At 39.4% G+C, this 22,959-nt stretch overlaps 2 protein-coding genes across 6 annotated transcripts in view; one reads left to right on the top strand and one right to left on the bottom strand.

Moving 5' to 3' along the window:
* The window catches only part of DOCK8 (dedicator of cytokinesis 8), an 85,180-nt gene that overhangs the window by 54,721 nt on the left and 7,500 nt on the right, over positions 1-22,959 (bottom strand). For 3 of the 5 annotated variants that reach the window (XM_090132222.1, XM_090132221.1, XM_090132220.1), the window contains exons 2-10: positions 13,540-13,642; positions 9,304-9,479; positions 6,992-7,063; positions 3,350-3,473; positions 2,563-2,775; positions 1,987-2,072; positions 1,333-1,399; positions 834-983; positions 115-195 (exon numbers count right to left, since the gene is read on the bottom strand). In XM_090132222.1, coding sequence (XP_089988348.1) covers positions 115-195; positions 834-983; positions 1,333-1,399; positions 1,987-2,072; positions 2,563-2,775; positions 3,350-3,473; positions 6,992-7,063; positions 9,304-9,479; positions 13,540-13,642 — 1,072 coding nt within the window. Of the gene's footprint in view, positions 1-114; positions 196-833; positions 984-1,332; positions 1,400-1,986; positions 2,073-2,562; positions 2,776-3,349; positions 3,474-6,991; positions 7,064-9,303; positions 9,480-12,248; positions 13,496-13,539; positions 13,643-22,959 lie in introns of those variants that run through there. The other 2 variants (XM_090132223.1, XM_090132224.1) reach the window with 2 other exon arrangements.
* LOC149913050 (uncharacterized) overlaps positions 18,403-22,959 on the top strand; it is a 68,112-nt gene continuing 63,555 nt past the window's right edge. The window contains exon 1 of the mRNA XM_090132225.1: positions 18,403-18,534. The gene's annotated coding sequence lies outside the window, so the exon portion shown is untranslated. The remainder of the gene's footprint in view (positions 18,535-22,959) is intronic.

Raw genomic sequence — 22,959 nt, forward strand, 5'->3', positions numbered from 1 at the left:
GACTTTCTCCCCATTGTTCTTTGGGTTCTGTCCCATTCCAAAAGATCTGTTCTTTCCCTGTTCCCCTTTGCATGCATGTTTTGATCCAAACACTTTTCATGGTTGTTTACTTACCTTGCCAGTTTCATTTTCTTTAAGAACCATGTAGGGTTCTGCACAATCTCCAATTTCTCCTTGCTGAAGCACTTTTTCTATCTACAAAAAGCAGTAAAATAAGATGCTCATAAATAAAAAATATAACTCCAAACTTAATGCATTACTTCTCTACGATATGGAAAAGTCTGCCCAAATCTACCAAAAATAATGCTTAAAACAGTCTTCACAGAGTAATGTACAATAAACTTTTCCCAGTTTCCCCTACTGTTAGTTAGGAAGCAGAAAATATGTATATAACAAAACTACCTATCAGGTACTGCTGCATTTTCACCACAAGCAGAAAAATTAACACATTCCAAATGAAATGGTTTGGGCAAAGTTAGCTTCAGAATTAAATAAACAGACCAATGCAAAACATACTAACCCAAAACAAAACAAAACAAAACAAACTCCGCTAAAACACAATTAAAAAAATTTAAAACTGTTTATTTCACTTAATTTTTTTCTTATGAAGAGATAGGAAAACCTAAACACTCAGCTGGGCTAGAACGTAAGATATTAATAAAACTTCTTAGGTTGGGAACAAGATATACCAGTGGATACTTGGACAAAGATGATCAAAAATTATCAGAATGCCTCTCAGCTATGGGAAAATCACATCAGTCAACTGCATATACTCAGACAATTGGCACAGTTGGGAACAGGAAGAATGGTCTGAAAGTACCACTGTAACATACCTTTATTACTAAGTATATATCTGATGAGGGATAAGTGACAGAAAACACTGCTGATCTTGCCAGAGTAGACAAGTCGGTGGAGGGTGTATGAGAACGCAAGAATCCTCTTAATGAATCAGAGTTCAGGTCACAGTGGAAATTTTCAGAGATCTTGAAAAGAAAAAGAATTTAAAATGTACTGTAAAGCAAAAATGAATTGAATGTTATTTTAAAATAAGTCAAAAGAAGTACGTGGAAATAAAAAATAAACAGCTGCAAACACTATAGCACGACTGAAGCAACCTGGATCAGGATGCACATATACAAAAGTTGAGATATTTTTTGTAAGCAATTCTAATAATTTTTAGAGTTAAAAGTTTTAAATAAGAGGTAAGTCAATTGAACAAAAGAAACAAAGAAAAGCTAACTATCCTAGAATTTTCACACTATCATGAAATTCAACTGAAAACATGAATGAATGAACAAGTATTATTCCATTTATGCTGTAGTGCACACTTGCCTTTTTTCTTTCTTTTATATCATAGAGAGCTATGCATGCAAACAAAGGCTCAATCTCTATATCAAACCTGTTAAGGGAAGACACACTCATTAATATTTTACTTTTAAAGACCCTGTAGAACAAAAAACAAAAGGGTTTTTAGGCTGTCATTTCCTTAGAAAATGAGGAGAAGTACTTCATTCAGACCTTGGCTCTCTTAAAGTTTGGAAGATTTTTCTTTTTTTAGCTAGTGCATTTTATTTACCGACTTCAAGTGGAAAAAAAAGGAGGTAAACTGCCAGCAGTGTATTTTCTGAGTTTGTCAGAAAGCTGGTCTCAAATATCAGTTAAAAATGATTGCACTATTCTTAATGTTTTTTCAATTTATCACTATTATGAACAGAGACCAATATAGTTTGTTTATAATAAATAACTTGGTTTCATCCCCAACTCCTTTTCGTTCTGATCTGACAAGATAAAAACTCCCGTAACTATTGATATAAATGGTTTTCTGCCAAAATTACACCAAAGCAAGAACAAGCAAGCACGTAAATTCTTGTTGAATAAGGAACATACAATGTTAGTGAGTCTGCAGCAAGATGCTCACAGGAATAGAGACACTGTAATTGAAAGGTGTCACCAAAGCCTGCCAGACCAGGATATATGGATACTTACTTCAGAGTCTGCAGCTTTACCAGAATCCTGTTGCCCAGGTGTTCCTTTGGGCGATCTGGCACTGGGCGTATTTCCACTGCATCTTCCTATCATTAAACAGTTCAAATGCAATTAAAATAATTGCAAATTTACATGCTTACATAACAGCTTCAAGTGATGTAACTGAGCCACAGCTACAAAACAACACCTGACTTAGCAGCCACTTCATCTCTTCAGTCAGAAAGAAAACTGATATGAGTTTACAAATACCTACATGCCTCACCTGCATCTGGTGTTTCCCAAATGAATGTGGCTTGTTTTGACACAAGCATTTTAGCAGAACATGGCCTGACTTACATCAAAAGAAGGTAGAAAGACCTCAGGCAACACCATGAGTTGGATACAACTGCTTGAATGCACATTCAAGATGGCTGGCAGGCATGTGAAGCCACACCTTCACTGTGTTATTATTCAAGGGAGATACACAAAAGCAAGGGAAGCAGGAAGACAGGCCAGGAGTCACATTTTTGATGGTTATGTGGACAACCTCCATCCCAATGAAGTATGACTTGAGTGCCAGAAGCCCTGTGATCTCACCTCATCCACAGATGGGTAGAGGGCAAGGAGCTCAGCGTGCCTGTTGGTTCGTCGGGCTTCCTCATTCTGCCTCTCAAACTCCTCTGCACTGACATGCCGCAGCAGGTTTTCCAGACGGGGATCCGGCTGCAGGCTGCGCAGGTCAAAGTCAGAGGAGGCTGGAGCAGTCTTGGAGGTGTCCTCAGGGAGCATGTGCACAGCCCTGGGCCCGACCTGTCAGAAAATGAAGGAACTAAACTTCTTACTGCCTGCTGTAGCTTGAGCATCATGAGGTTTCTCTTGCCTGTCTTTCAGAGGTTGCCTTAATTTCACTGCTGCCAAGAGGCTCACCAAGTGGGAGATGATGGTAAACACTGTCCCCCAGTTTGCACCTCTCTGCATCCATGGGGAACAAAGGGAAAGGGCAGTTTACCTTCAACTTTCAAAGTGGACATGGCGGAAGCTAAAGCACAGCGAGCTGTTGGCAGGGTGACACTGTAATTCTTCAGATCTCTGAGCCTGACTGCATCCACACTGAGGAGCAGGAGGCAGCTGGTGGGCCTCCATCAGCCCACGACCTACTTTGCTGCCCACGCTTCCCTGAACAGGAGGTGTCAGGGGCACTACACAGCCACACCAGCTCTAGTACCAACATCCCCAGGCTCTACAAACAATGGTGACAGAAACTCCCTATAAGGAAGGGCTACCTGCTGCAGAGGTCTCTGTACACAGGATTTTTGCTTCCCTTGAGGAATATATTAAATATATTCTATATTTAATAACTTTTACCAAAGATAATGAAAGATACCTGAAAGCTTGCTTCACTAGAGTCTGAAGTTTCTGATTCAAACGTTTGTTTCTGCAGATGCTTGTGAAAATCTTTTCGGGATCCCTTATTTTTCAAACTGCAAATGTATGAGTTCCCTTGGTTCCTTTCAGAGACAAAACCAAGCAAATCAGGATGGAACAAAAAAGAATTAGGGGAAAATAAAACAGAAGAAGAAAAACTAAAAATTAGAAACATAATTGCGGAGAAGGACAGCACACCATAACCTTTACACAAAATGCGACATTTTGCGATGTTCAAATGTTTCATCCAACCATTGTAGCTTTACAATGGATCTGAAGGATAGTTTGAAAATGAAGAAAATTCACTCACATCGTTATATTCTCACCCTGAGACAGCAGGAAAATCCTGATCTAGGAATCAATTCAGCTCTGAGCTAGTCATAAGACAAAGTGATTATTTCAGTGATCTTAGAAATACTGGTCAGAAACACCTGCCTTTTAGCTGCTCTCTGCTTCTGCACCATGGAGCTTGCTGCTTGTCTGAGATGTCATTTGGTCTCTAGCATGCCTAGACATAGCTACTGCCCTTAAGTCAAGCATTTAGACTATTCTCTCCTTTCAAAAAATTTGCTAAATTCTGTAGTAGCATTTTAATAATCAGTCCCCTTAGTCACACTGTCCAGCTTCATTCATTTTCCTTTCCACAGCACTCACAAGCGACATTTAAATATTTCAGTACTTTCATTGCGATGTCACAATAAGTCATTATTGATCAGGGAGACACCTTTTTATTACATTTTGGGTGCAAGTGAATTATATGTATTATATGTATTTTAATGTTAATTATTTGAATCATTTACCAGTTCAGTGCAAATGAAAATGGAAGGCATTAAAGATAAATTATTGACTCTCTTTGGATGTGACATGGCTTTGGAACTGCATATACTACTCAGAATGGGAGACAGGAATTATACACAACCTTCTTTTAAGACACTTCAGCATTTACAAGAGGCTTTGTTGATTTTTTTTTTCCACTATCTCCAGTGACAAATCAATGATGAATGCAAAGATTTGCCAACCAGAGGTCACACTTTCCCTATGAGGTACAAGATACACTCTAAAGTGTTCCTGGAACATCACTTATTTGTTTTTAAAGGGCAGTAGCAATTAAAACACAACAGGAGGCAAGCCCATTTTTCAGTAGACATGTCAAATTAATGGTCACACTGAAATCAGTAAATGGGGCAAGAGAAAGAAATGAGGGATGACTGACAGGAGAAACTGACAAACAAGGCAACTTGCTTCCCCATGGCCAATAGCAGAACTATTGAAGAGAATTCACATTGATAACCAGATAAACTCCACCATACCACTTTCTTGCTCCTCTTCTTCAAAAGGAGCAGGGGAGAAAATATGATAGGAAAAAAGGTTCCTTGAGATAAGGATAATTTAACTAAAGAATAGAGAAATTAAAAACAAAGGCCATGCAGAAGCAAAGAGAGAGAAAACAATTATTCTCTACTTCCCATTAGCAAGTGTTCATATGTTCAGTCATATCTTGGGAAGCAGGGCTTTGATACACATAGAAGTTGGTTGGGAGGACAGATGTTTTAATAACAAGATTGCCCTTTTCCTTCCCCTTTGCCAGTGTCTGATCCCATATGCTACAGAATGTCCCTTTGATCAGTTCAGATCAGCTCCCCTGGTGCTGTCCCCTCCACCTCTTGCCCACTCCAGAACACCTGCTTGGATTCTGTGTCAGTGCTGTCCAGCCATAGAAAAAACACCAGTGTGATATCAGCACAGTTCTAGCCACAAGTGCAGAGCTCATCACTGTATGGGCTGCTGTGGGTAATGTGAACTCTGTGTCAGCCAGACTCACTACAATCACACAGACCTACTGCTGTGCCCAGACCCTCTTATTCACGTCCCACTTCTCTGAGGCATGAGGACCATAATCTTTTCTCCTCTTCATTGTGCTACTCTCAGCCTTCATATCCAGGAATGGACAAGAGCTACATACACACTCCTCTCACAGCTCTCCAGACTGTAAGCCGAGATCCCTGCCCTATGAATCTTTGTCTCATAAGCTGGCAACCAGTGACTATTCAGTCTTTCTCGGCATGATGGAAAGCTTTCTATGCGTATTCTTTCTCTCTTTACTCCTTTGCTTACTCTCAGATTTGTTTTGAGAATGGTGCCATAAGGCTCCCAATAATAACTTCTGATTTACGTGACCCTAAAGCATCTTTCATGCTTTCTTTCCCTTTGTAATTTTTAGTAACCTGCTTGCACTGTTAGCCATCAAAGATCAGCTTTCTGGGAGGCCTCAGACTAAATAAAGTATCTGCAAATTTGCCTCATCTGAATCAGCGAGACATAAAATCACCCTAAAAGCGTTTTGAAGCAAGTGTCTTTCTCTGGCTCCATTCACATTTCTACACGCGTACAGAACAGCAAACACAGCCACACGGTACTGTCTGCTGCGCCTACTGGGTTGCTCAGTCCTTATCTGTGTGCACAGACAAGGCTGGCTCTCTACAGAGTGCTCAGAGCAGAGCTGTGTGACGGAGCGAGCACCGTGCTCTGCGCCGTGTAGGTAGAGAGCCTGCAAAAACCCACCAGCTTCTTCCTGGTGACTCACCATGTGCACTTCTGAGAACTGAACCAATTTCATAAGCCCCTGGAGGAAGTCTCCTCACAGCCCTCAGCAGAGTGCAGAACTAACAACACAACTCCTTCACAGACAGCAAGAGACAATCCCTCACAGACAGAAAATAGTTTTTTGGATGTTATGCTAATAATCCAATGATACTACCAATCACCGCAAAGAACATCTGTAATCTTCTTTTTCCTTTTTGGCACTCTGCTTCCTTTTCACAAACCATTAGAAATTAGATTACTCAGTGAAGAACCCTGTCCCCAACCCCCTCCCCTGGCACAGCTCCACGCCGTTCCCTCGGGCCCTGTCGCTGTCACACAGAGCAGAGCTCAGCGCTGCCCTCAGCTCCCTGTGAGGAGCTGCAGCCGCCATCAGGCCTCCCCTCAGCTCCTCTGCTCTGAGCTGAGCACACACAGGGGCCTCAGCTGCCCCTCACACACCTTGCCCCCTAGACTCTTCCCCATCTCTGTAGCCCTCTTTGGACACTCAGTTGTTTTATACCCTTGTCAGACTGTGACACCTCAAAATATATTGAGTAAATAGTGTATAATTGTACGGTGTAGATAGTAAGAAAAGAGTCTGAAAGGATTAAAAAGATTGGACAGCCAACAGCCATATATGAAAATGGACAAACTGTGATTGTCCTTCCACAGAGTTTAAACAAACAAACACAAAATGATTCTTCAAGCATCAGATAAAAGGATAAAAAGATGGAAGGGATAAGAGATCAAGATGAAGGATCATTGCTACAGACTGAATGTGAATTACGTCCTGATTAATTCCTGGGGAACCTGAATAATTAAGAAGCAGGTACAAAAATATTTAGCAAAGCCCACCATCTCAAACAAAACAGTAGAGTAAAACTACCGAGAAGTCCACTTTTATCTTCAGGTACTGATTCAAATTGTTATTCTTTCAGATTATTTATAACAATGCATCTTCTGCATGTAAAATAGTATACAAGGTATTTTCTATTCCATTTACTTGTGGGTAGCTTACTTTCTATTCACAATCAGCCAGTCCCGGATATAGGTCTGAACACAGTCTCGTACATGTGAATCCAGCTCAACCCTGGGGAAAAAGCAACAAATGGGATATATTGTAGTACCTAGGTCATGCCTTAAGGAAAAAGAAATGTAACTGAACATGCTGTACAGATAAAGGGATCTCTGCTAGTCCACCGCTGTATGTTTATTGTATTACTAAGCTACATTTCAGTTTTAAACAACAGGTATACTGAATGACTACACAGATGCGGGTTTGGGTTGTTGGGTTTCTAAATTAACAGACATGCATTTAACAGAGAGAACTATTTACCACACCAAGCATTTCATGACAGATGTTGCTATAAAGTACTGTAAAACAAACCAAAGTACACCAGGTACCCTTCTTCCGAGTTTTTCCAAAACTTTTTAACAAATAGAGATATTTTTTCTAGAGGCATCAGCTCATGTACTCGTGAAAATACAGATCCTTAGTATGACTTTAGTATCATTTTCTTTTATACTGAACTGGAGAAAATTCCAAAAGCTCAACAAAATGTTGAGATCTGAAAATATGATGTAAATGTAGGGAGTTGGCAGTACTGCTTGAGCAAATGGATGCTGACTGGCACTGAAATTTAATAAATTAGGGTCAGTTTCCATAAATGTTCTGTCATGATGTTGTAGCAAAATTTCTGTACTCCTACTCTGAATTATACTAGTGACCTGTGCAAAAACTGCTTGTTAAGTGAGGACAAGTGATGCTGCAGGACTGGAAGAAAGGTGTAACACTTCTCAGCTCTTTCCACCAAGAACTCTTAACAGATCTGCAGCCCAGGCTGGCTAACAACCTTTTGGGGTTCAGACAAACAGACCACTGCATGCCAGGGTGGGATAAGGCAGCACATGGTGACTTCCTGCATCGGATGGGACACACTTTTGTCAGCAGGCAGCATATTAACGCTGCCTGGTCAGTGGTATCTACTTCCTGCTTTCGGCAGGAAGATACCACAGGCTGCACTGCTTGCATGCAAATTTCTGAAGCATGACCTTCCTGAATGCTCTTCTTCCTAACATACTATGCATCCTTTGCCTGGATTTTTTGTAACATCAATTTCCATATGAGTGGTTTGAACGCCTAAACAGGGATTTTCTGTATAAAAGAAGTCTACACATTAGTTGTTATTGACTCCCCTCTTTTTTTCACAGATTCCTTGAAACATCTTTTAGTACCACTGAGTAGAAACAGAAAAATACTATTTTAAATGACAGGTGTATTACAAAATGATCCTGGAAATATGTGTGCACAGGGGAGAAGTGATCTCAGTCCACAGAAATGAGAATAGTCCACAATGAAAATCATCTGAATTGTCATTCCACCTTAGCCTCCGTCTCTTTTGGCATGCTGGGAAAAAACCACTGAAGACAAACTGAAGGAGCCAGGCCCCACACCAAACACGCATCCTTAGCTGTCTTTGCACACAAAGCAGTTTGGGGTTAACTTATGCTGACTTCAAATTTATCTGGTTGTTGCCGTTTGCAAACTTGGCTATGCTTTTGTGGTTTTACTTGAGGGTACCGTTTCTAGACAAACAATCCCTGGAAACTATTTTGTATACAATGTTTAGAACCCTTCTGAACCCCACTAGCAAAATTTCCAAGTCATTATTTTTTCTCATTTAAAAAAATTCTGCTGCCTGTATTTTTCCTGTTTATCAAACTAGCTTAAATATTTTGAGGATGGCTGAGTACCATTATGAAGCATGGAAACTATTTTAATCTAAAAGCTGTTGAAAACAGTGGAAAGCTTCCTAATTATTTCATTAATAGCTACCTATATCTACCTGGATGCAGAAATGACTTCTACACTAGAAATCAACATACATTCCTTCCTCAAAACCTTGTGATTATTAAGCAAGAAAGATACTGAATAAGAGACACTGAGTGATCTGATCAATGCCATGTAATAAACAGCCGAGAGGGAATTAAAAAAAAAAAAGAAAGAAAGAAAGAAAATTTGATCTTACAAATCAACATAAGGAGTCACAGCTATAAAATCATTTTTCATACTAGTTTACTGTCCTTCTCCCCTGTTCTTCCTGGTCTACTACCACCTCATACCTGCTGCTAACAGCTAGGCAGTGAAGTCCTTACTAGACTTTAACTGTCCTAAAGAGAGTAACAGAATCAATGGCAAAGTACAGATGTTTAAAGTAACTGCATGATGGCTGGACAGATGGGAGACTGAGGTTAACTGACATTAACATCTTTCTGTTCAACACTATTTTTAAATCTGTTTCATTTCAGAGAGAGAAAAAGTCTCCTTACCCATCTTCTGGCATAGAAGGCTGCAGAGTCCTGCATTCTTTGGGTGTAAAGACAATGTCCAAGTCATCTTCAGGAAAATCACCAAGTTCATGTGCCATTTCTGAGTCCAAGTTGTTCAGCTGTGTCATCAGGAAGCCTTCGAAATCTACTGGGTCTACTGCATCATAAAAGGAAGGCTAACAAAAGAAATAAAGAGTTGTTTGTTTTAGCAAGAGAAGTGTTTTTTAAAAGTGAGTGGTGTTTTTTTTTTTTTTTTTTTTTTTAGGCTCATTTCTTTTTCTCTTTATCCCTTGTTTATTAAGTACAGGAACAGACTTCTAACCTTATGTATTCTGCCACTGCATTGAATGCAGGGAAAACAAAACAATTAGCTGAAAAAGAAATGATGAAAAAGAAAATTTTAACACGCAAGAGAAGGTATTACAGCTAAAACTAAATATGCGCCTATTTTCTTTGCTGAGCTTTCACAGATGCTGGTAATTGCATGATCCCTGCGAAGTGCACCTAGTCCCTCTCTTCCAATCTGAAAGGGCAGCAGCAAGCAAGAACAAGGCCGAGGTGACCAAGAAGAGAGTGACAGGCAGTGGCCAGCTCGCAGGGAGCTGGCAATAGTCATAGTCATGCAGATGCCGCTCAGTTATTCTGGATTTTAATTTTACTTCAACAGTTAGAATAGTAACTACACAAAAGATTACATGGAACTACTGAAGTTGTTATTGCAAACCTTAGATATTCACCATTGCTATGGCATGTACCCTGACAGAAAGCAAATTTATTTGGCTATATTTTATAAATCATTTTTATACAGAACATTCTATTCACAAGAAAGTTTAACAAGTGCAAGCTGTGCCAATCATGAATGCTACAAAGCCACTTGTCTCTTTTTGTCTGTTCATTTTCAAACACAGAGGCAAAAAATCTTGTTTGTTATTGTACCTGTAATTGTTCTACATACACATAAATGTAACTTCATGTGTTGTTTTTATTATATTGTTCCATGTGCAGATAAAAAAAAAAAATCTACTTTCTATATAGTCAATAAAAATAGCTTATATACATGCACAAAATAAAACACCTATCCAGCTGTGTACAGAGTTTAGCACTTCATATTATTGATTGTCTTGACACGTAACAAGTAGTTCAAGAACTACAGCTTTAGAAGACTCTAATGTTCTGTGAGTTCCAGAAATACCATGGAAGCCTAAGCGCAATTCAGAGCAAGGACAAAAAGAGCACTAAAATAACAACCCTGCAATAGTTAATTTACCAGGAGGAAATAATTTAGCCAAAAATATCCGTCAAATCATCCTTAACTGTAAAGAGTAAGGATTGCATTGTAACACATTGACCTAATACATCTCACACAACTGCATTCTGAAGCTGCCAACAACAGTTTGTCTCAGCCTTGATCAGATAGATAATTTATTTTGTTCTGATGATGGAGTGTGCAGAAAATAAGGCTCCTGATGTCCTTAATAACGATACTGCCTTTATATGCAACACTACTGTGACAACAGTCTCATCCAGTATTCTGAAGCTATTCTTCTTATGTTTCTGTGTTCTTAACAATAAATACAATCTGCAGGCCAAAATCATCAAGTCTTCTCTCATTATCACTGGGTCCTACAGAAGGAAGACTCTCAGGAAAGTGGACAGGATTTTCACCTGAATATGAAGTAAATAACAGTGATGTAGGAAGTAAATAATAATTCCGTAAATAACAGTGTTTCACACAGAAATTTTATCACAAAAGGACAAATGAAGAATTCTACAACTTACGAAAGGTACAAGAGTGCTTAACGGTAGCAATGCTCTGGTAGCTCTGAACTAACATGGCTCATACACACTTTGCCACATCAGTCATTGTAGATAGGAAGGTTAATTAAAAATCATATATATGGTATAATGCAAGTATTGAAAGCTTATTAGTGTTTTGGAAATATAACAGGGGAATTTATTCAGCTAATAAAAACTCAAAAACATTGAGAAAAGTGAAGTATGTTTAGAAAAAATACACTAGAAACAAAGCATGCTGCATGTTTGAAAAAGAACAGATGTGGCAAATGATGGAGTAGAGACCACTGAGACACATGTCAAATAAACCACAGCTTCTTCTTTTATTGGATCTCCACAGGAATAAAATGTCAGAGCTTACCCTTAAGGAATCAACAGAATTCTCCAGAACCCGTTTAGGGAAAATCTCCCTCTTTCTTTGCTTTTCTTACTCATAGGTAAAGTCTAAAACAGGGAATCATGAAGCAGTCATCTGAAGAAGTTCACAAAACTATAGGTTAAGCATGATCTGATTTATACCTAGCGGAGAGCTGAACATACAGGCTCAGGAGTTCTGAGTAAATAGTGATCTTTATTAGCTTTTAACTTCTCCTTAATATTCAGTACAGTCTTCAGACAGTATCCTCAAAGTTGACTTATACTGCTAGTGGGTAAAATATTAAATGTTAATGCATGAAAACATATATAGGGCTGTACAAAACAAAATGCAAAAGATTAAAGCAAAACACAGCTTCAATTTAAAAAAACCACACCGCACATCTTATATCTTATCAGTTGTTGAAGATGAAATGTTTTGCATGCAAAATAATGTTGCTTAATAAAATCTAATTTTCAATTAAGCATTGCACATCCTTTCAGAAATCACAATTTTCTGTTCCAGCAAGTCAAATACATCGCCTTTCATTATTCTTGCAACTCTGTCTTGTTGAAGTGACAATAATAATCTTTAATCGCTGGAACAGCATGCTTTTGACCACTGCAGATTAGAGACAAGTGGAAAAGATGGTGGAAAAGGTAAATGAGAAGGAGGGTAATGGTCTTTCTAATGTGCAAAGTATAAAGTATACAAAGAGAGATACTGTTTTGGAGTATGGAGGTGTGCAAAGAAATCATGCTATAGAAAACGCCACAAAGCATCACCACAAACATACCTTTTTAAGGAGGGTGGACTAGAGGCATGCGGATTGTGACAGCACACAAAATGGCAGCTATGGTGCAACATCCAGGAAATGAAACGTTACCGCGTTTCTCAAGAGCTAAAGCAACTGTACGCAGGCAGAAGACAACCCAGCCTCCCAAGGCTGAACAACCACAACCAGCAAGCTAAAGCACCGCAGCACTTCAGATTAAGGAAGTGAGCTGTGGCGGGAGGCCCTGACACACAGGAAGTAAACGCTTACAGCTCCTGTTCTCCATTTTTCACAATCACTGGTGCACAAAGACTTCCTCCTCCCACTTTCTGGGTCTTAGCCAAAAGAAGAAAAAAAAAGTATCAATGTCTCAGACAAGCATGGCTTTTTTTGGAATGGCATAGCACACTTGCAGAATACTTATCCTCTTGAAAAGCAATTAAGAAGACCTGGCAGCATTTCCCTTTGTCATAAGGGCAATGTCATACGGACTGATTTCTGCATGACAAGCTGAAGATGATTTGGATCGCATAACCATTGACTCAGTAAAGCTTATGTCAATCAAGACATTCTTCACCATTTTTCACTTAACATGTTTACTCAACAGCGCTGAAAACAAGGTCAGCACACAGTTTTGGCTGCTGGCTCTGGGAATTGTTCATTAAGCAAGCAACAGCAATAGAGCCCAAAGGAACAGCATGAAACTGCAACAGAGGAGGGTCAAGCTGCATACCAGGAAAAGGTTCTTCACCAGAGGGTGGTTGGGCCCTGGAACAGGCTTCCCAGGGCAGTGGTCATGGCACTGAGCTGCTGGAATTCAAGACTAATCTGGACAATGTACTCAGACACAGGGTCTGGTTTTTGGTGGTCTTCTGTGTAGCCAGGAGTTGGACTCGGTGATTCTTGTGAGTTCCTTTCAATTTGGGATATTCTATGATTCTAAGCCTTGCTGAGTCTCCACCATACTTTTTCACTCACAGATCTCCTTTTGCAGATCATCTTTGGCCTCACACAACACATTTACCTGGTGGAGCTGAATGTCTCTGTCAAGGCATGGCTGCAGTATACTCCAATACTTAACTACTTTTCTTTGGTTTACAGTAGTATGCAGACTGTCTATTTCAGACTCTGAGGACCACTCCCAGTTCCTTCAAATGTGTAATTTTCCCGCTGATTGAGAAGGATTTTGAACATATTTTGGAAGAAGACAATGGAAAGCAAAATGGACAAAGAAGCTCACTTAACTTAGCCTAAAAATGTTATGTAATGCAAATGGCTGAACCTGTATGGAGAAGACAAATTCAGAACTTACCAGATGAAGAGTAGAAAAGCCAGGAGTACTTAAACTACGCTGACAGAACTGTGCAAAGCCTGGTTGGAGGGTAAATTGCTTTCTTACTTCTGCAGAGGAGTACCTTTAATTAAGCAGAGAAAAATCTTATAACTACAATTATTCACATATAAATGCCAAGTCCTAGACATCAGCCAATTCAGAGTACTGTCACAGAGTTTAGAAACATATTTTGATTATATTCTAGAATCCTTTTGCATTTTAGTTCATGCAGACCTCCTAAAATAATTTGCAGTCCGAAGTAATTAACATCCTGACACACTTTCCACAAGTTTCTATTATTATGTTAACCTTGCAACTAGGAAAGGCCATGCAAAAAAGAATAATCTTGCCCTCAAGTCAAATATGGCTGCAAACTGTGCAGCAACACTTGCACCTTTGTTTCTGCAGAACAGAATTACAGAATAATAAACCATAGAAAGATTAATGAACATCAGAGAGGAAAATACTTTAACGAACTGTTAAACTGACCAGCGGATGAAAGCAAGGCAGGACCACTCACTGTACAGCGTGAGCCCAGATTTATGTTAATAGCGTAGTCTGCTCTGAACCACACAAGATGAATGAAAGCACGGATTTCAAAATCAGTCTGCCCTCTCAGCTGAATGCTTGAGGAAAAATCATCTTAAGAGCTAATTAGCTGACTTCAGTGGGAGCAAAAAGATGCCAGTACTGAGTTTTTCAGAAGTTAGGGTGACAGCACAGTTGTATGTACTTAGTGTGCAAAGCCAGTAGTCAGAGTAGCTTGCTCATTCTTCAGTGCAATAAATCAATAAATATTGAATATGATTTAAGAACAGTCAGCCCTGAAATAATGCCAAAATAAGTACAATACATTTCACCATGAATACTCAGGACAAGATTTTCAAAGAACAAGAGCCAGTTAAGCAGATTCTAAGTAAAAAGAAAAACCTTCTGGCGCCAACCCACCAGGGCAGCCAACACAGAGAGAAGAAAGAAGACTTTCTCTTCTGCATTAGATTCTCTTCCAGCTCCAGCAGAAATTAGTGGGAGCCTTAGATATACCAGGTGCTGCATGGCAGAGTTTGCATGCTTGTTCTGCAGCTTCTCTCCCCTGCAGCCTCTTGATTTCCATGACTATTTGATGTGTTTGGTGACACTGGCTACTGCTGTTCTTCTCTAGTATGGCAAAACCCAGCATGTGCTGAACCCATTTCTCCTCCTGTTAAGAGATGGGCATCTCATTACAGGCATTAGGTTTGACTCCTAAAATGAAAGCTGCATAAATATGAGCAGCTGTTTGGAGGTTGCACCAGTTTTGAGAGCAACATGGTTCCACTCTAGAGGCAGCAGCAACTGCAGACAGAGCAAAGCCAGAGTTACAGAGAAAGAAAAGGGATCCACTGTCAGCAACCAACACTGGTATTCCAAATACCAGGCAGGACAAGACTGGAATTTTTTTTAAAGGCAATTCCATAATTATATAAGCAAGAAGCCATTAAGGAACTATGAAGAAAACTGTGATTTCCTCATTATTTTTGCCCTACTTTGAAAAGGAAAACTGCTTGTATACCACAGTTAGTCTTTTCATCTTTCCACTACAGACAGCGAATATATGTAACAAGGTATAACATAAAGCTCAGATTATTCAAAATCACGATTTTCTTTCGAACAGAGCAAGTTGTTTTCTACCCTGTACAGAAACACATTGATGAAAGTAAAAGACCTAGAAGCAGATGTGTTCAAAAACCTATGTTACAGTGTATTGCAGAAGTTACTGACAAAAAAAGAAAAGACATAAATTACACCATGTACGGGGTCATCTTTGAACAGGAAATGGTATGAATGTTTATTCATAAAAGAGGAAGCACGCATGTGGACAAGGGGCCAGACTTGCTGCCTGGTAAAAACTTACACAAGTCAAACCACCTGGAGGAAAAAAAGTTCTTCAAGATTAGTTCCAGAGCATCCACAATACTCAGAAGTAAGAATTTGCAAAATAAATCACTCCAGTCGAAGAATACTCAGCTGGAATACACGTGTGGAGTCCTCAGTACAGGAGAGACAGAGACCAAAGAAGGGCCACAGAAATGACCCAAGGGATGGAACACCTCTCCTTTGTGGACAGGCTGAGAGAGCTGGTAGTGTTCAGCCTGGAGAAGAGGAGGCTCCAAGGAGACCTGAGAGTGGCCTTTCAATATCTAAAGGGAATCTACAGGAAAGAAGGGGACAGACTCTAGCAGAGTCTGTTAGAACAAGGGGAAATGGTTTCAAGCTTAAATGGAGTAGATTTAGGTTAGACATAAGGAAAACATCTTTTAGATACTGAAGAACAGCCAGTGTGGACTCATAGAATCATAGAATCACCAAGGTTGGAAAAGATTTTCAAGATCATCCAATCCAACTGCCCACCTATCACCAACAGTTCTACCTAAACCATGTCCCTCATCACAGCATCTAAACATTTCTTGAATACCTCCACAGATGATGACTCCACTATCTCCCTGAGCAGTCCATTCCAGTGCCTGGCCTTTTGGAGAAGTAGTATTTCCTAACATCCAAACAGAATCTCCCCTGGCACAACTTGAAGCCATAATGATTTATCAAAGGGTATGATTTGTCAAAGGGCAGTCACATGAAACCTTTTAATACTTTTCTGTGATAATTCTACTGGTCTCAGTAAGACTTTCGATAGTATGCTTCACATCATTCCAATAAGCAAAATAAAAAGATAATGTCTTGATGGAGTCATCATAGCTAGCTGCTTACCTTCTTAAAAAAAAACACCAACCCTTATACAAGATGTGGTCATTCATAGTTTAGAAGAAGATTGTGAAGAGATTTCAAACAATGTACTGCTGTAAATGAGCAATGTAATTTGTTTTCATCCTAGTTCCAGTCTACTATCTTATTTACAGCACTGATGATGGTAATAATGAATATAATGATTAAATGTGTTCACATCAGATTGGAATAAATTGTGAAAAACAAGAGTAGCACTTAACACGATCTCATAAACAGTCTGAAATCAGCACAGTTACACTCAATAAGAAGAAATGCAAAACTCTGAACTTGGGAATTAAACACATCAAACATAGAAATGCAAAAAGGGAAATGAACTGTATAAATAAACAACCCCACTGCAGAAGGCACTCTGAGAAAGAAGACCAAGATACTTACTAACAGAATACCCTAAGTGCAGAAAAAGGGAAGTTATTTCTATTTATTTAAGCCAATGGCAGTGCTAAAGCAGAGTATACTGTAAGAATGCAGCAGAGGAAGAAGCAATTACACTGAAAAACCTGCCAAAGAAAACAGTGAGAATGTTAAATAGTTTGTGAAGGATGATGAGAAAAAAATGAAAGAAGTGGATGTGTTCAGTTTACAAAAGAGTTGACTGTGGAGTGAGACAGCAGATGTCCTCAACTATGTAAAAGGTGGCTTAAAGAAAACAGTGAGCAACTTATATCCATAAAGGGGAGAAGCAATCTTCTTATAGTAAAAAAATATTTAATAAGCGATTGGGAAAAATGTTCTCACTTAAAAGGCAGTGGGACACTTGAGGTTATAGACAATGTGGTCTACAACCCTGAACAAGCAGCAGAGCTGCATCTGTGCAATTCTATCCCTTCACAGATTAGAGGTGGGATCCAGAAGTGCTAACATCTCTGTAGACGGCTCACTTTGGTACCTGTCCTTTTTTTTTTTTTTTTTTAGGATAGAAAGGAATCATCAACTGAAAAGTGAAAGGTATAGATTTTGGGGAGTTTTTTTTCACAGAAGTCACTACTGAATTCACAGTTGGTCAGTATTGCTATGGTGTGTTGTAACATAGCGTAAACCCAGGAAAAACAGAAGACTATAAACTAAGGCTCTCCAAGACTCTGTACATCATTGGTCGCTCCATGGCACTGAAGCAAAATAACATCAATTGGACTTCATTGCTTCACTACATATTGATGTGACTAGCCTGAATGATGATGCAGAACTCCTCTGGTGTAAATCCCGAAGAAGCTGAAGCTCACCAGAGTTCCTGACCCATCCAAACAGGACAGCAGGGTAGCCAAAAAAAAAAAAAAAAGCCAACACTGGTGCTACTTGCTTAAGAATCCTGTCCTACCAACAGATATGATCCTCCAGCAGTTCTCCTGAACTTCAGACAGAAAGCTGAGACCTGCATTTCATGAATACTCTCCAATATAAAGTATACAATTTGCATAATGTATTAAATCAAGATTGCAATTGAAGTGACCACAGATCAGATCTGTAGGTTTTTTAAATTGAATTTAATTTGTAGGTCAAATTCTGAGATGCATTGCAAGGCAGAGCTCATTGCAGGCTTGGAGACATGACAATCTGGGTTACAGTTTGGGCTCAACAAGGCGTAGGGAAAGGAAGATAAAAAAGCCATCTATTCTGTTTCTCTAATGTATTTTACACCCATGGTTGAGCACCACTAGGTTCAGTAATTAAAATGGTATGAATGTACATAATGCAAAGAGCTGTTTCTGTAATTTAATTAATTTTATTCTGTAATTTCTGTAATAAAAGATGATCAGGGGACTGGAGCACCTCCCCTATGAGGACAGACTGAGGGAGCTGGGCTTGTTCAGCCTGGAGAAAAGAAGGCTGCGGGGTGACCTCATTGCAGCCTTTCAGTACCTAAAGGGAGCCTACAAAGAGGAGGGGAATCAACTCTTTGAAAGGGTGAGTGACAGCAGGACAAGGGGAAATGGTTTTAAGCTGAGGGAAGGGAGATATAGGTTGGATGTCAGGGGGAAATTCTTTACGGAGAGAGTGGTGAGGTACTGGAACAGGCTGCCCAGGGAGGTTGTGGATGCCCCGTCCCTGGAGGTGTTCAAAGCCAGGTTGGATGGGGCCCTGGGCAGTCTGGTCTAGCATTAGGTGGAATGGTTGGTGGCCCTGCATGTGGCAGGGGGGTTGGAGATTCATGATCCTTGAGGTCCCTTCCAACCCTGGCAATTCTGTGATTCTGTGATTCTGTAATTTCACCTCAAATTCTGCTCAACAGTGTAGTTCTTTGAAATCTGTTTAAAAGCAAGGACAATGGAAATTTCTGTAGTATGGGTATCATGAAAACTTAAACACAACTAGAGATTTATAGAGAAAACAGAAAGAGAATAACTTTGAAGATTATCTACTAATTGAAAAGCAGAAGCTTCATAGGAAGAAAAAAAGATCTTAAAGGTATGCTTCACACATCTACTGATCCAGTTATCCAAATGAAATTAAAAGTTATGCAGTAGATGGAGGTATCAAGAGTAAATTTTAACACCTAGACAATCTTTTCCAGCAGACTCTGAGGAACAGTGAGTTGTCTTCTTCAAGAGACAGCTACATAGTATGACAGCAAGAAAAGACAAAAATGAAATGGAAAGAGATCATAAAAACCACCTCCAAGGATGGTGAAACACTCAGATTTAAATGTATATAGATGAGAAAATCTTGTAGTGAAATAGTGAAAATTTAGGCTTGACAGGTAAAATATTCAATCTTGGCTACGCTGAGGAATAATTCCTTCCAGCTGACACTGATGCAGAACATTCTCCAGTACCTTTTGTTCTTTTTCTGAGTTCTTAATCATAGAATCATCAAATCATCAAGGTTGGAAAAGACCTCTAAGATCATCTAGTCCAACCACCCACCTATCACCAATACTATATCCCTCAGCACAAATCTAAACATTTATTGAAACCTCCAGGGATGGTGACTCCACCACCTCCCTGGGCAGCCCGTTCCAGCACCCAACAACTCCCTTAGAGAATTATTTCCTAATGTCCAACCTGCGCAGTACTTGAGGTGTGGCCTCACCAGTGCTGAGTACAGAGGGATGAGCACTTCTTTACTCCTGCTGGCAATGCTATTTCTGATACCCGGATGCCATTGGCCTCCTTGGCCACCTGGGCACACTGCTGGCTCACATTTAGTCGAGCATCAACAAACACACCCCAGTTCATTTCCTCTACTCAGTCTTCCAGCCATTCTGCCCCAAGCCTGTAGCGTAACCTGGGATTGTTGTGGCCAAAGTGCAGGACCTGGCACTTGGTCTTGTTGAACTTCATCCCACTGGCCTCAACCTCATGATTCAGCCTGTTCAGATACCTCTGTAGGGCCTTCCTACCCCCAGGCAGATTTCCTCCCAACTTGGTGTAATCTGCAAACTTACTGAGGTGCACTCAGTGCCCTTATCCAGGTCATCAAAGAAGATATTATACAGGACAGGTACCAGTACTGACCCCTGGGGAACACCATTCATGTCTGGTCGCCAGATGAATTTAACTCTATTCACTACCACACTCTGGGCCTGGCCAACCAGCCAGTTCTTTACCCAGCAAACAGTGTACCTGTCAAAGCCAAAGGCAAACAGCTTCTCCAGGAGAATACTGTGAGCGACAGTGTCAAAGACTCTGCTGAAGTCTAAGTAGACTACGTCAACAGCATTTCCCTTATCCACCAGGCAGGTCACTCGATCACAGAAGGAGATCAGGTTGGTCAAGCAGGACTTGCCTTTCATGTGACTTCTCTAGTTACTACTGAAAAAGAACCAAAAATTCTGGAAGAGAAAAAGCTGTAACTACCTACACCCAACCTCCACTCCCACACAGCTTTGGGCAACAGTCCAGATATTTAGCAAGTATGGGAATATTGCTAAGAAGTTCTTCTCTTGCCGTCAGTGGAACTGCCTGTTTTTCTTCTAAGCTTCTAATTAGTCCTCAAGGCAGCAGAACTCAGCCTTGTTACTGTTCACAGCAGTGGCTGATCTGAACTAGCAGCTATTTCCCTGGCAGCTCAGGGGCAGCTCCCTGTACATCCTCCAGCACACATTTGCCTAGGGGGTCTACCACATTAAGAGTCTGTATCAACTGAGGCAGTAATGATCCTATTCAAGACAGCCAAAATGTAACCACAGTCTTCTCAAAGGAGATGGTGCAGGAGTAAAGAAAGAGGTCTAGGAAGAGTTATACTCTCAGCCTGTTACATATAAAAACAGGCAAGAGGTTAATTTTTATTTTTGTCCCAGGTCATGTGTGCCATTCACTCAGCAAAGATTTTTCACTGCAGCTCAGTTTTGCTGCTTCTGACTCAGGAAGAAACATAAGCATACAATAACTAACTAACTAAAACTCTAATCCTAGCAGTGGAAGAAAAGGACAACCATATTTTCTGTCCGTGTAAAGAAACAGAAGGTTTAGGATTTGGTACTGATGATCCATGTTTTAATGTGCTTTTTAGTCACTGTTCTCCACAGATAACATGAATATGAGAAGAGCGTGCATTGCTTGCTGGTTGGTTCTCATAATAGAAGAGTTTGCAGTTGTAATGATTCTTGCATATTGGTACTTATAGCAAAGAAACTATCAAATTGATCACATAACATTAATGAAAAGTCTATGGGAGCATGACACTGGAGTTTATATATCAATACAAAGATTCTAATGAATATTTCAGATGCTAACAGAAGATAAATTTGTGTGAAAACAATATATTTTTTAAATTGTTCTGCCCACTAAGTTAAAATCAAACAGCATTCAAGATTGTGTATACAGAGCTTTCATACAGATTGATCTCTGTTTATCTAAGGATAATGCTATGCATTTGCTGTGTGCTCACACTGAGTCCTCCTTATACATTCATTTCAGCTCAGAAGAAAAGGCATCTAAAAAACATGCCCTGAGCTCTGCAGAAGATTCCGTACTCTGCAGTTAGGGCTGAACTCTTTATTAATTTGTTTATTACTTGCTATACAGTTTAAAATGCTTCCAAAACCTTGGATTATTTATCACAGCAAGAGCAATTTCAAAACCATTAGTGATCATACACGCCTGCTTTTACACTGTGACTGAAATGTCATAGAATGGCTTCAGTGTGTCCTCTGGATTTTTATTTGTTCTGCACTGTTCTACCACATCAAACAAAATGAATATGGCACAAATGCAAGGATTTATCTTTCAGCTCACACTTTTCACCTGAGCTTCACAAGGACTTCATTACAAAAATGCTACTGTAATGCTGATCATTTGTAAAATTCATATCAAGTTTAACAGTAAACAAGCTTTGTTTTCATTTTCTTCCTAATCAACAATTATTAACAGTAAGTGAAAGAAGGTCAGATGTTAAGGATAATAAAAAAGAGTAAGTAAGTGTTATTCATGGGGAATTTTTCCTTTTGCTATGACAGGGTTGGTTACTTTATGAAGTGCGTTTTTTTTTTAAATCAAGGTCAAGGTTTTTATTTTTAGCAAGAAGAAGAAATTGTTTATTTTGTGTATTTCATGACCAACTCCAATGAAATCCATAATATATTTATAGATGGGTCTTTAGCACTGTAATAACATCAACATTTCATAAGTAAGAAGAGGAGATAATTAAATGACACAGAACTGGAAAAAAAAAAAAGCATTTGAGTTAATACTTTGCCCCCCAACTTCCTAAGCATATAGACTTACAGAGTTTGTGCGTGATATTTCTGTGGGTGACCTTTAATTTGTTTCATAGTGGAAACAGTAAAGCCCTGCTGCGATGCTACTGATGACATCGTGTAAGACTTAAGTTAATATGGGTAGACTGGCATTTTCAAATTCTGCCCTTGTGACCAGACACTTGGAATATGATCCTAGGTTTTGTTGTAGCTGTAAGCTTTTTATGACTCAGAGCAGATGGGTTGCCCATAACACTGTAGATTATCTAATTTCTGCCTTACAATTATGTCTGAAAAACAGTGACTGATACATGAGCTGGCTGTTGAGAGAACATGTAAATCTACAATCCTTGCCCCCCCAAAGCTTGCGCACCAGACCAATCACAAAAAGAAGATGTTTGTTTTTTCCTGGTTGTATCTCAGAATAATATTTTTTCTTTACAGCTTTAAATTTATAATTAAAAAAAAAAAAAAAAAAAAAAAAAGGATTTCTTACTAGGATAGCATACCTAAAAAATACTGGCACAATTTCAAGTATATGAAGAGGTCATTTTCTGTCATTTTCAGAACAGAGGAGTGGGACTTCAGAGGGATCCAGAACAATAACTAAGATAGACACAAAATATCTTCCACTCATGCTGATATAAATGAAAAAGTCCAAAGAATAAAGTTAGAATAGACAACTTTGTTGGACTATGCTCACAAATAGTGATTTTTAATGACCATGAAGCAGAAGAGGGTATAACATATAACATTAAATATTTCTTCCTTGCTGGGTTTTACCTCCTATCTGAAAATGAAGAATGCCTGGAAGGATAAAACAAGGAATGTATATGTGGGACCTGGTGGACATAAATAAGTTTCTTAACCCCAACTTCATTTTTCTTGTGTAAGCTTATCATTTCCTATGTTATAAAAGCAGAACCTCATCACAGTTTGCAGTCTGCAGCATAGAGCTCCCAGTGCTTCCAATTTTAAGT

This window comes from Phasianus colchicus, chromosome Z (genome assembly GCF_987193195.1).
Source record: "Phasianus colchicus chromosome Z, bPhaCol1.hap1.1, whole genome shotgun sequence".
NCBI classification, from domain to species: Eukaryota; Metazoa; Chordata; class Aves; order Galliformes; family Phasianidae; genus Phasianus; species Phasianus colchicus.